This window comes from Montipora foliosa, chromosome 14 (genome assembly GCF_036669935.1).
Source record: "Montipora foliosa isolate CH-2021 chromosome 14, ASM3666993v2, whole genome shotgun sequence".
Lineage (NCBI taxonomy): Eukaryota > Metazoa > Cnidaria > Anthozoa > Scleractinia > Acroporidae > Montipora > Montipora foliosa.
The window spans coordinates 25,555,259-25,567,758 of record NC_090882.1 but is presented as its reverse complement, the minus strand read 5'-3'; the positions used below and the strand labels follow the sequence as shown (position 1 = coordinate 25,567,758).

The 12,500-nt window shown below is 38.8% G+C and overlaps 2 protein-coding genes across 3 annotated transcripts in view; one reads left to right on the top strand and one right to left on the bottom strand.

The window, feature by feature from the left end:
• The window catches only part of LOC137984567 (uncharacterized), a 17,003-nt gene that overhangs the window by 3,311 nt on the left and 1,192 nt on the right, over positions 1–12,500 (top strand). The gene's annotated exons all lie outside the window — the stretch shown is intronic.
• LOC137985400 (uncharacterized) lies at positions 5,433–8,028 on the bottom strand. Of its 2 annotated transcripts, none has more exons than XM_068833020.1 (4): positions 7,808–8,028; positions 7,457–7,679; positions 6,813–6,865; positions 5,433–6,525 (listed from the first exon to the last, which is right to left on the bottom strand). In XM_068833020.1, the coding sequence occupies exons 1-4, from the start codon at positions 8,021–8,023 to the stop codon at positions 5,569–5,571; spliced, it is 1,449 nt and encodes a 482-aa protein (XP_068689121.1). In that variant the 5' UTR covers positions 8,024–8,028; the 3' UTR covers positions 5,433–5,568. The 2 variants fall into 2 exon arrangements, with proteins under 2 accessions (XP_068689121.1, XP_068689122.1); XM_068833021.1 differs by having other exon boundaries at positions 7,804–7,940.

Below are 12,500 nucleotides of genomic sequence, written 5' to 3'. Positions count from 1 at the left end.
AATACCGTGAGGATACCGTAAATCCTCACGGTATTAACGAACGCTTTTCATTTAACTAATATATTCCTATTTTTCACGTTGCCATGTTACCACCAATAGCGTAGCTCCTACTCTACTATAAAAACTACACGTAACCCATAATCCCTCGATTCGCTCTGACGAAGGGCTAACGCTCGAAACGTCAGCTTTTAGAATCTCTGTACGGTGGCCAATTTACATTATCAACTCCGTTGATAAAACCAAATTCTTGTAGAGAAACGTCTGGTAACAACTGCCTGAGGACTGTCCACAGAGCACGCTCAAAGTCTAACGTTATTCTTCTTACAGCTGGTGGCGAGGAAAGTATGCTCAGCACCCCTTGTAGTACGGCACGGTAGTCTCGTTTTTTCCTCCCCGACATGACTACAAACAGGAGGGGAACCTGTTTAGCATGATCGCCGCTCTTCACGAACGCGTTGATTGTAAACAGCTGGCTAAAGGGCTGGCGACAGAGTTTGAATGTCCCGTCGACGTACAATCAAGTTACGCGTCTATTGATATGATAAAATATTTTCAAATGTTAGACTCCTCTGTATCGTAAACCGAAACAAAATCAACGGAATAAGTTAAATATACATCACAGCAAAATTAGGAGTTGCACCGAAAAGTTCCCAAAATCCTCGCTATAACTCACCTCACTCGTTTGGCTGCATTTTGTTCGGCCTTAATGTACCAGTCAAATTGAAGCTTCAACATCCCTCCCCCGGGCATACCCCCGGTATTTGACGCCTTTTCCCTGCCCGGGAGAAAGGAATTTGATCATCTTAGTCTTCCCGGGGGCGGGGCATTTGATCACTACTCATAGGAGGGGATGGGGAATTTGATCGTTAGCCTCGATTCCTTGTTGCGTTTCCACGTGGGTTGATAAATCATGGCGGAGACAAACTTTGATGAATTCAAAGGAAAAGATTACGAATTTTAGTGGTTTGGTTGAAGACCAAAGGTCTACACAAGCTTTGTTTCGTATTTGCTTCACTGTCCAACTACAGCAAGGTGATACGCAAAACACCTGGATATTTCTCAACTTTGCAAACACAACTATCAAGTGGTTTTAACCCCGTGTTTTACATTTAACGCCTTTAGCTTTTTCAATATGTTACAAGTACACCTTATAGGCATTCAATATAACCAATAGAATAATGAAATAGCAACAAACTAAAAGAGCAGTAGTTTGCTTTTGGTGAACACAGTTTTCACTGTCCACGGCAATCTCGCTTCGTGCTCCTTTGCTAATACGAGTGGACCTGTGAACTTGGCGGATCGACGAGAAAATGTCTCTTGCGTTCATTTTCAACACAAACAGCAAAGTGATGCCTTTAGTCTTCCACTGAGCAATGGCTCGGTAACACATGCTAACTGCAATGAGTATCAATCCCGTAGGAACGAAGAAAAGTCGAAGAACATTTCAACGAATTACGTTGCGGCGTTACTAGTCCGTACTTCGGAAAGTGAACGTCGGATAGTCGATATTGATCGTCACTATATCTATTTGAATTCAACTGAGTGAGTGACAAATTGACATATCTTGAAAAAACTGATTACATCTGAGTGAGGGACAAATTTGCATATTCTCACCCCTAACGATAGTCGTTTATACGCTTCGCGTATTCACGACTACAAATGACTTTGGCTGGCCGCTGCTGATAAAATAATAGTGAGTTCATCGACGATGTTTGACGTGATGTGTTTTTATGAAATATGCCCAGAATCTCTTTTTTTTTTAGCTTTTTATAATATTGGATGTGAAGCATTTGCTAAATTTTCTTCAACAACTGAAGGCGTCTCAGCTGTAACCCATAATCCCTCGATTCGCTCTGACGAAGGGCTAACGCTCGAAACGTCAGCTTTTAGAATCTCTGTACGGTGGCCAATTTACATTATCAACTCCGTCAGGAGCCCATAAGTAGGAGCGTACAACTCCATAGGGTACGTGGCACGGCGTTTTCGGAGACCGATCTATTTTAAGCTTTATTTTCCCGCGAATTCCGACCAATGACAGGTATCGACGTAATCAAACATCACCGGAAGTCTCGGCTGCCATAAAGAAAATCCAAAATGGCGGACAGTAGTGAGAGTGAATTCACCGCAGATTCCTCTGATAGTTCTAGTTATGTTTCAGGAGAAGATTACGAAAGCTCTAGTAGCCCAGAAGAAAGTGTAATAGAGGAAGAGGCGGAAATTGAACAAGTGAGGGTGATTTCTCGTCCATCGAGTAGTAAAAGAAAGAGTTGTAAGCCCCGGCCGTCGGCTACCACTAAATCAGCCAAGAAAAAAAAGAATTATCCAAGTACAAATTCCAGTCTTTTAGATGATGAACTCGACGAGCTGACATCGTGGATATTTTCTACGGAACAGGCAGCCGAAATCGAATGTAAGATTCGTTCGCAACTACTGGAGCACCCCCGTGTGAAGGAATTCTCGGAGAGGCTGCGATTCGCAAAGCATTTGCTCAGCGAGTCTCAGAAGCGAAATTTTCAGCTCATGATTCTGGGATTTTGTCGAAAGTTTTCTACTTTGGTAGACGATTGTGCTAAGCTACCGGACAAAAAGAACAGGAAGGCTGCATTTTCAGTAGCCTGGATGAAAATGCTTGCGAATTTTACCTGCGGAAAGCCTACCCAGGAACGCTCAATCGTTGAACGATTCTCGGTTGGCCAACAGTTCGCTGATGAATTGGTGCACGGGGTTCTCAGTGTTTTGCACGAAATGGTCTACACAAACGTGCTTTCCCAAATACAACAGAAAAAGGTTTCCTCTGTGACTTCAGCGACAACTTCATCAAAACTCAGTCCGGAGTCTGAGGAAACTCTCTACCGGTATTGGGGAGCTGCCCTTCACAGAATGACAAAGCTTCGTACAGAAACACTACAACAAAACAAAGGCCGAGGCAAGGTATCTGCCGAGAGAAGGGCGACGGTGGAGTTTGAGCTTCAGTTGCTTAAAGAGCTCACAATGAAAGACAAGTCGTTAATTTCTTCCAGCTTACAAAACTTAGACGAAGGAAATCTTGTTTTCCCAAGAACGGAGCTTATTCCTTTTCTTACACACGTGGATGACAATGTTCGGGAGTTCACTTCTGACTCAAACTTGAAAAAGTACCCAACAAAATTTATTGATATGTGCCAGAGTTCGGTATTAAATAACGAGGAACTGGAGGAGGAATTTAGTCTGTTAGTCGCATCGATTGTCTCCACAGAGGCTGCTTCAAACTCTGAAGTTGTAGGTGGAATTTTTAAAGCCCTAGTTTCGAAGTTGGCGAACACACGTATCAACGAATTCATGAACGCTAAGACAGAGAGAGACCTCAAGAGCCATGGGAAAGTTGTTGATGCGGATGAAATGCTTCGGCCGAAACTCAAGATATACACCTTGTCCACCAAACGCAAGTAGCTGACTGTTGTCGATCAAGCAAAAATGCATGTGTTGTGGTTCCATTTTTAATTAGTATAGGTCGCTGCGCGACTCGGGCAATTTCAGCAACTTCAGAAGACACAAGTGATATTAATCCTTAATTTTACTCGGCCCCATGCGATTACTTGTTAATAACAAAGAGGGCAAAATTTTCTTAACACTGTTGAGGCACCTCGAAAAACAGACAGCTAAGCGGAAACACTCGTTCGCTCGGAAGCAAAACAACTGACAAACAGACAAGCAAGTCAACTTGTTTTTTGCGTCCAAAACGAGTATAGATGATTGTTATTTACAACCACTCGAGAGGAAAATACGAGTTTCATTCGTGAACAACTGTAACAACGATTAAACCAAATGTTAAGCTTCAATTTATTTTATTCACCTGTGCTGTAGAGGTTTTTACCACTTGCAAATACGCATCCGTAAACATAGCAAACAGTTTGTCCAAAGAAATCCACCAAATTCGAGGTACTCGTTCCTCCTGTCAATGGCAAATTGTTCTGTGACCTTTTTTGTTGAGGTGCAAGATGTCGTGGTAAACTGAAAGCCCTTGACGAAAGGAATCATTTTGTTTTTCAATCACACAATCCCGCTACGCCGGGCACCATGTAAGTCGATGCAAGTTTTAAGCTTTTCGTGAAAAAAATATTTTGCCCTTCTTCTTGTCACTCGAAAATTCAAATTCAGATCATCTTTTAAAGCTAGTTCTTAATCTTTGTGCCTTTTCGGCGAATGCAGCGCGAATTATAAGACAAACTTCGATGAAGACGAAGTTGTTTTGCTCAAACAGAAGAAACCAACTGAATGTGGAAGACGTACGTTCAGCCAATCAGGAGCGAGAATTTTTGGAGCTCGACCAATCGTGAGCGAGTAATTTTGCCCTCTTCTCAAGCAAAATTAAGAAAAAATTCAGTAATTTTGCCCTCTTTGTTATTAGTTTGAAAAATAGGAAAATAAAAAAATTAAACTAAGTGTAAAACACAACACATAATATGACAAATTGCTTGAGAATTTTTCTGAAGCGATGCCAGCTATATGTTTAATTTATTGTTTCTGAGTAGCACTTCTTTGAAAGATTATTTAATTTAATTTTTTATTTGGGTACAATCACGAGGAAATATCTCCAGACAGCCTCTTCATACATGATTGAAACAGTCTTGACAGTATTTACAACTACTGTACAGGCCCCACTTGTTCGAACGAGGGATAGAATATAGCTATCCATTGGATAAGTCAATTGGCTTTGCCCGCGCTTATCCGCTGGATAGCGATTTATCCAGTGGATAGCATTATCCACCTTTTGAACAACAGAGGCCGGGTGTACATGACATCAATGACAAATGCTTGTTCCTGTTTACTTGAAATCAGTCTTGTCTGGAAGTATTCTCGATTAAAGGGGCAACGTCATACTATTTTGGGCTCACTTTAGAATTATGCTACAAGATGCCTTTAAAGAAAACCCCAAATGATGATACAGTTTGTCTCTACTATATTTGTAAACTGAAATTATGTGTTGTCTTAAGTTAGTTGTTATCGATGGCAAGGTGGAAGTGGATTGCAACTTTAAACAATTATACCAATATATATTTTATTTCATCCCCCATCAGGAAAAAAAAAACAACCAAAAAGAGTATTATGGATGGCTTTTCCTGCCAAAATTCATTTGAAATCTTCCATTTAAAATGCCAAAGAATATTTTACATGTAAAAGGGAATACAAAATTATTTTGTCATTCTAACTCAAAAACAACAAAACTGCAGTGACATATCCCCTTTAAATTTGAAAGTTACCTTCAAAAAGCTGTTGTTCATTGTTTTACAAGTGTATTATGCTAGCCAAGCAGTTTGTGAAATGAACTCTCACCTACGTGACCAATGATGGTTACTATAGTTATTAGTTTTGGAGACAAAGGGTAGATTCTTGGAAACAAATCAACCTTGAGCACTCCTGACAATAACCTATAAGGATGCACCACACTTGCTGAAAAGACAGGCACTGGTGCACACAATCTTGCTTGCAATCAATTATTGCTCACTCATCATATTCTTGATGATAATATTTTAATTGGTGATGTTGTTGACTACATTTGGCCAATGAAATAAGAGTTAACTTACTTGATCATGTACATGTATACTGGACCCAGTTAAGAGTCCCCAAGTCAAGAGTACAACTGTGATTTGTTAGGACATTTGAGTACTCGACAATGGCTGACCTGGGATTGTTAGCCATAATGATCATCCCACCCCCATGGCTGTTTACATGTTGATGACTATCAATGATTGCACACAAGCCATTCCCCTTCACAAAAAAACCCACAGACTTTTCAGCTGCAATAATTATACCATAGTGGTGAGCAGCACTTGATGAATGAATAACCCTGCTAATGTGGTTAACTAAGTCACTGAAATCATTTGCATTTGTGAATCCCATCAACTGATCAGCAGATTCAATACTAAATAAATCCCCCACTGTATTGACAACATCTTCTACATCTAAAAAAATGCTAGTATCAGAGTACAACTCATCATAAACTTCATTTCCATCACAAATGGCATTGAGAAATGAATCAAGCCAAACATTTGGAAGTTGATCCCAGAGTAAAGAAATCTCTAGTTTATTCTGAAAGCAATAGGCTCCAAATTTCACTGCAATGAGGGTACATGCATTGCTTCCCAACCTGTCCCCAAAAGTTGACTGTGAAATGTTTTCAGGGAAAATAAACACACAATGGTTAACAAACTTTTGACTCTGAACTACAAGGTTGTTTATGGATCCCACAACAGCAGCTGCATCTGATCCACCAACATTGATAGGTACATCCCTGTAACCCTTTTCTGAATACTCGTTTCTGTCCATTTCTTTCCTCTTTATAAGTTTGCCAAGGGCAGGACCATAGGAAAGGGCAGACAGATTCCCTCCACTTGCAAACTTTAAAACACTATAAATGGACTCGATCGCACTACCATTTATGCGAAGTGGACTGATAAAATATCCCTCATTGGATGAAACATTCTTAAAGAACCAGTCACAAAATGACAAAAACCCATGTACAACAAGGCGCAGGAGATCCCATGTCTACAAAACAAGAATAGATCAACATTAGCAATGTAAATAGTATTACTGGGTAATTAACTAAAATGCATGGTACCTGTAATTCAACAACAATTATGGGTCACCTCTGGTTGCCCGAAAGTAGAACAATGATATTAGTATTTATGGGCTAAAAAGGCTAAAGGGTTTTTGGACTTTCCCCAGAGAAACATCTGATTGAATGCATAGCCAGCTACTATGATAGAGTATTGGTAGTCTATCTGCATGCGTAGAGGTACTAGCAAAGAAACTATTCTCATGTAAAAACACACCTGCCATGCTAGAAACTTTTTCTGTCTTGATTTCTTTGAATTGTCTTCATAAACTGCAAATAATTACAAGTTTTAATGAGTGGGAAAACTAGTCAGCTGTGTTTTCAGATAACAGAGTATTTATCTTCAAAAACTGCATACAAGACAATATTACAGTTGGTCAATGATATTACTGATACTTGAAATATATTACTGATACTTGAGATTAACACCAGTGTTTAGTTAAGTTTGTGAAGGATCAGAGCCTTTGGCAGGGTGACTGCAACAGCATGAAGCCAATTAATGTGGACCTGTATAGGACCAGACATTAGTGGTGGTCACAGCCAGGGTTCATTGCATCCCTTTAGTGGTTCTTTAATGTCCTGCACAATGAAGTATGAACAAGTGTTGTGAGATGGGACCTACAGTTCAACATCCTCATATCTGAGAAAACTATTAAGTCTAACCATTTGCAGATGTCACTACAAAGGCAGCACTTTCTCCTCAGTTATTTAAAGAGGGTCATGGAGGGGTAAGCATTGGCCTTTGTGTATTGTAAATCATAATAATTAAACTGTAATACATTAGATTCAAGGTCCTTTTTTTATGTGTTCAGGAATAAATTTGTAATTTACCAATTACTTCTAATGTAATTGACCATTTACCTGTTCCTTCATGGCTAGCACACCAATTTTCAAAAAATTCCATCCCCTTCCTTACGTTTGCTAAAACAGGGCTCTTTTCATCATTAATCCTTCGGCGGCTTAGGAGACCTTGCTCAAATATCAGGTTGCATGCTTCTAGGTACTCTGCTGTCTTTCCACATGCACTTGCATCTTCATTTGGTTCGTTTGCAAGGTCTTTGATGGCTGCTATCATAAACCGTTGCTACAAATAGAAATTAAAAGGCTCAATCCTGCATGATTTAAAAGGTGATCCTTGCTATCAATTAATCCTCAGGAGGGCTTTGCATCAAGCTCGGTTACGTGTGATGTACATGTACTAAACCTACCTACCTGCATTATTTTCGCTGGCCTCACATTCAGGCGCGTCCAGTTATCCCTGTATACAAATGCATATTTTAACCCAGGAACTCTACGGCTCAGCCCATTTTCTGCCCTTTCGAGTTCTTGGGTAAACACCCTCTCAACTGTGCTCCATCCAAATTTTTCTTCATCTTTGCAGAAGTCTTTGGCACCCTGTTCCCTTGAACTATAAAGGGCTGCTATCATGTTTTTCAGCTACGAAACAAAATGAGTTTTTATTTCATTCAATACATTTGTTCATCAATAATTTATTTACTGAGCTAACTTATACATCTGGATTAATAAAATAGGACAAATTATTTCATTACTGACACACTTTATTACTTACTCCACTTTGTTCATTCATTGATAAGATGTATAATAAACTGTCAGAGAAAATAATGAACTGAGATGCAAATATGTACAAGAAGAAGGCATTTACATTCAATTCTCAAGCAAATTATTACTATATTGAGTGGTACTGCAAAATCTATAGCCTAAGCTCATTTAGATAAATCCTACATGTGCAGATGAATATCTGCATGTTTTGCTCACGAAAATGTGTTAACTACAGTCTCTAAAACATGTCAGAAATCTGCCTAAATTTAAACAAAACAATGGGCAACAATTCAGCCCAAATAACAGTACAAACAAATATATTACAATACAGTGTGCACGTGATACACATCTGATGGCTTGGGCATATCATCAAGAAAATAGGGTTTCCCAGTGGGTCCTCTGGATTTGTAAATGAGGTATCCACATAGTAGCATTCCCTGGATGTTTCAGCATCAGGTCTAGCAGGAAACTGAGCTTTAGGGTGGCCAGAGAGAAGCTTTAATACAGTAAGGTTTGATGATGCTCCATCACACAGCATAATTGACACCTTAAAGCCATAACTGGTTAGTGCTTTTAGAGTAAGCATTAAAACCTCCTGCAAAACAATGGATTGCATAGAACTTCCAACAGGAAAGTAAGGACCAATTAAATCAAAGTTAGAGGTTAGGTCTCTCCAAAGGAACTGCACTATGTAAGACGCTTTCTGGGCACCAGGCTCCACCGCTGTGCTGAACACATCGTGTAGCACCTTCAGCTCATCCTCTGAAGTACTAAAGCCAGTAATGCCAGCCCCTTTGAGATTCCAGGCAATTTTCATCTGAATCTGCAGTGTATAATAAAATAATGATATTGAAAATTAATACACTATGTCAGAAAATTTGCAAATCTCATGAAATATGTATACACATGAAGTGTTTTCAATTGCATGCAATTGACAGCATTTTTATTTACTCCATCCAGATTTACAGACTACTATTATTCTTCATTTGCTTCTAAGTCACTTTTTAGATCCAAAACTACCTCTTCTGGTTATGTGGAGGGAAAAAAAAACAAAAACAAAAACATCCAATTGAAACTTGATTTACTTAAAAAATTATATTTAACACCTTTCATTGAACTTCGCGTGATACATCTACATTCATGTTCAAACCAAGAAAAATTCACCAATTCACCAGTTTAATAAACAATTTTTACATTTTTGTTCAGGGGTTTACTTGTGAAGAAAATAAGCTTAGTGCAAACCTTGACTTCATCCCACATCATTACTCCATGCCCTAATGGTCTGGGATGGCCTATCCTCTCTCTTTCTTTTTGGAACATAGTGTAGGTCTTGTGCTGATTAAGCAGATACTCTTCATCAATACCAGCCTTCTCAGAACCAGCGTTGATGACTTTCTTCAAGGTTTTTGAGTGAGGCAACTGCAAAATCTTCAGATTATGTAATGCCTCATATGCTGAAGGGCTCCTGGTGTAAACAGCCAGGGCTATGCATACGTAAAAAATAAAAAGAAAAAGTGATTTTTGTAAATTAACTTAGAACTATTGAATGTCAACATACATCAACAAATAAATTATTATAACAGTAAAAAAAAAAAAAATTACTTTAAGAGTAATAAGTAATGACAATGGACAACAAGTAATAAATTCACGTCATTTAAAATTTAACAAAGGTAAATGGTTTTTAGAGAAGAAAAACTAAAATAAGTAACTACAATTTCAAATAACATTAAAGTTTTCCACTTCTTTTCTAATTTTAACTTAAATTGTGAGCAGCTTTGTCTTTGTTATGTTCAAATAGCACTCTCCAACTCATTAATAGTTCATGAAGGGAAATTGAAGGAAATCATTACCATGAACAATAATTTAGATCTTAAATCACCAAATTTTGGGAACGTCAGCTTTTTCAACACTGTGTTTCATCTGATATCCAGAGACACCTTGAATTCCATAAATACTAAAGGAAACTTCACGTTTTCAACTCACTTATTGTTGCTTGGAAATCGGATGAAACAATGTGTCTCATGTTTGATATGCTGCATCATGCAGATCAGCCAAAACTTAAAAAGTGAGAAAATCCAATGGTATCATGCTCAACAATGGTCAAGTTCACTTTTGGTTCTGACAGAAAAGTCATACTTCTTGTACAGGCAACAGAATGCAGACTGCACTCATCTCAACCTCTGTAAACACTCACCAACTCGAATGGTTACTGCTGACCAACGATTTCCATTTTTTCCAGTAACTGTAGGAGAGAATTATAGAACAATATGAGTTTACAATTACGAGCATTGATAGTTTTTTTTACTGAGTCATTTCTTATATTTCTTATTCTGTGATTGGTCAATTTTTTGGTCCGTAACTTCAAGGTAGACACCAGAATTTTCAAACAAGGCCTTTCTTTTTTATTCAATTCAACTATCACCACCAAAAAGGCCACAAAATGTAATAATTAATTGTACTTTGCTTGATCTGATAATTACCATAACATTACACAAAGTTTTTAACATCTACAAAATTTATTTGTCTTCCACATATTTATTGTCCTGGAGAAAGAAAGCCATATTTATGAACATCCTATTAGGTCTCTATAGACCTATCATACAGACCTTGAACTTGGCTAACAGACTAATCCCCATTCACACCAAAGCTTGAACAAAATTGTTTTAAAACTTGTATAAACATCTATGGTTTAAAATACTGATTTCTTTGCAAAAAGTTGTTTGCTGCTTTTTGTCAACTACAAATTTAGGGCAAATGTAAAAACAAGTTAAAGTTCACTTGAATTCTTTGTCAACTTCGTGACTTTTTTGGAACCTTGTTTAATAAACCTGATTTGTTAATGTGCATAGGGCATATGTATATAAAGAGGCACAAGCAACATACTATGATCAAAACAGAGGCTAATTAACTAAGTGAAAGAAAACCTTAAAAAGTACATCTTGGAATTAAAAACATAAAGGTTGCTTTAAAACTCACCATTTTTTCTTTGATCTTTAAAGAAACCGTCCCTATCTTTCTCCCAAATACCCTTGACGCAATTTCCTGCTTTGCAACCCTTCTTATCCGTGAGCTGGTTCCCCTCGCTAAAAATCGTTTCAAGCTCTTGCTTCCCTTCGTTCGAATTTTCTATCTCCTGAACCAGCTTACAAAGCTCCGACGACTGCTCCTGTGGCAATTCAATGCTCGTTTGCTTGTACAGTTTCCGGACGTTTTTAGTCATTCGAGATCGTAGTTTCCTTGTTTTGCCGAGACGAATGGACTTACTTCTTGGCGTCAAATACTTAATTGCATAATTGCTGCTGGGATTTTGTCGCTTCTCCCGTTTAGATGAGCTCAAGGACTGTTTTTTGGCAAGGGCATTCTTCACGTATCTGTAGCACTCAAGACACTCACCGCACATCTTTTGCATCTGATCGTAATTGCTACCAGGGACATGCCAGATCTTGCAGCCAACCGAACGAACATAATTTCTACCATAAACGCTAACGTTTTTGGGAATATAACCCAGTTCTTTTTCTAGTTTTTCTCCGTCACTACCCACCAAACCAGGGCACAGCACATGCTTTTCGGATAGCCATTTTCGAGCAAGATCAATAAGTTGCCCGGACTTAATTGGCATACTCAACATTCCAACTTGGAGTCTTCTGTACTCTACGATGGGGCTATCTATTTGCCATTCACCGTTTGGATATACCAATAATCTTGCAGCCTGAAATGGGCCTGAAATTTCAGAAAACGGCAAATCTCTGGAGCGCTCAACGATTAGAGCAAAACACGGAGCTTCTTTCGATTCCGGAAACGGCATGAAATCCATGCTCTTCACTAGTGATCTCACCTCACAATAATACCCGGCATCGGACAAGATAGTTGCCCACTGCTTTAAAGCAAGATTATCTTTGCACTTGGAAGCGGTATCTTCTTTTCTTTTCTCTTCTTCTTCTTTTCTCTGGGCCTGTTTAAGTTCGATGCTCCGCTTCAAAACGCTCTTCACGGTGGAGGATGATGACTGAGTTGACTTTCCTCGTAGAGTCACCTCTTGCACTTGCAAATGTGGCTCCTTTTTTCGGAACTCATGACAGTCTTCACTTGAATTACACCGCTTCATCTTTACGACTGGTACTAGAATATTTCATAACCAAGATTCACATTTTACACACTTCTAAAGAGGATTCGGTCTTGTTTCAGACATCAGACACTAGGCCGAGGAAGTCGATCAAAATTCCGCAACTACGTGCGCGGAAAGTGTGCAAAGTCTAATTACACAGAACTATGGGAAAGTGCTGTTTGAAGAAAAAAGAAGTGGAATAGAGGAAAACGGCTAAACGGAGCAAAAATTGGGACTTTT

What these genes read in the sequence shown, in the direction of transcription:
- LOC137985400 (XM_068833020.1), bottom strand. Translation starts at nt 8,023, where the DNA reads ATGATAGCAGCCCTTTATAGTTCAAGGGAACAGGGTGCCAAAGACTTC. An exon ending in TGCTAGCCATGAAGGAACAG is followed by an intron (nt 6,866 to 7,456) that starts GTAAATGGTCAA and finishes AATTATTTGCAG; the next exon opens with TTTATGAAGACAATTCAAAG. An exon ending in AAAAGTTTCTAGCATGGCAG is followed by an intron (nt 6,526 to 6,812) that starts GTGTGTTTTTAC and finishes CTTGTTTTGTAG; the next exon opens with ACATGGGATCTCCTGCGCCT.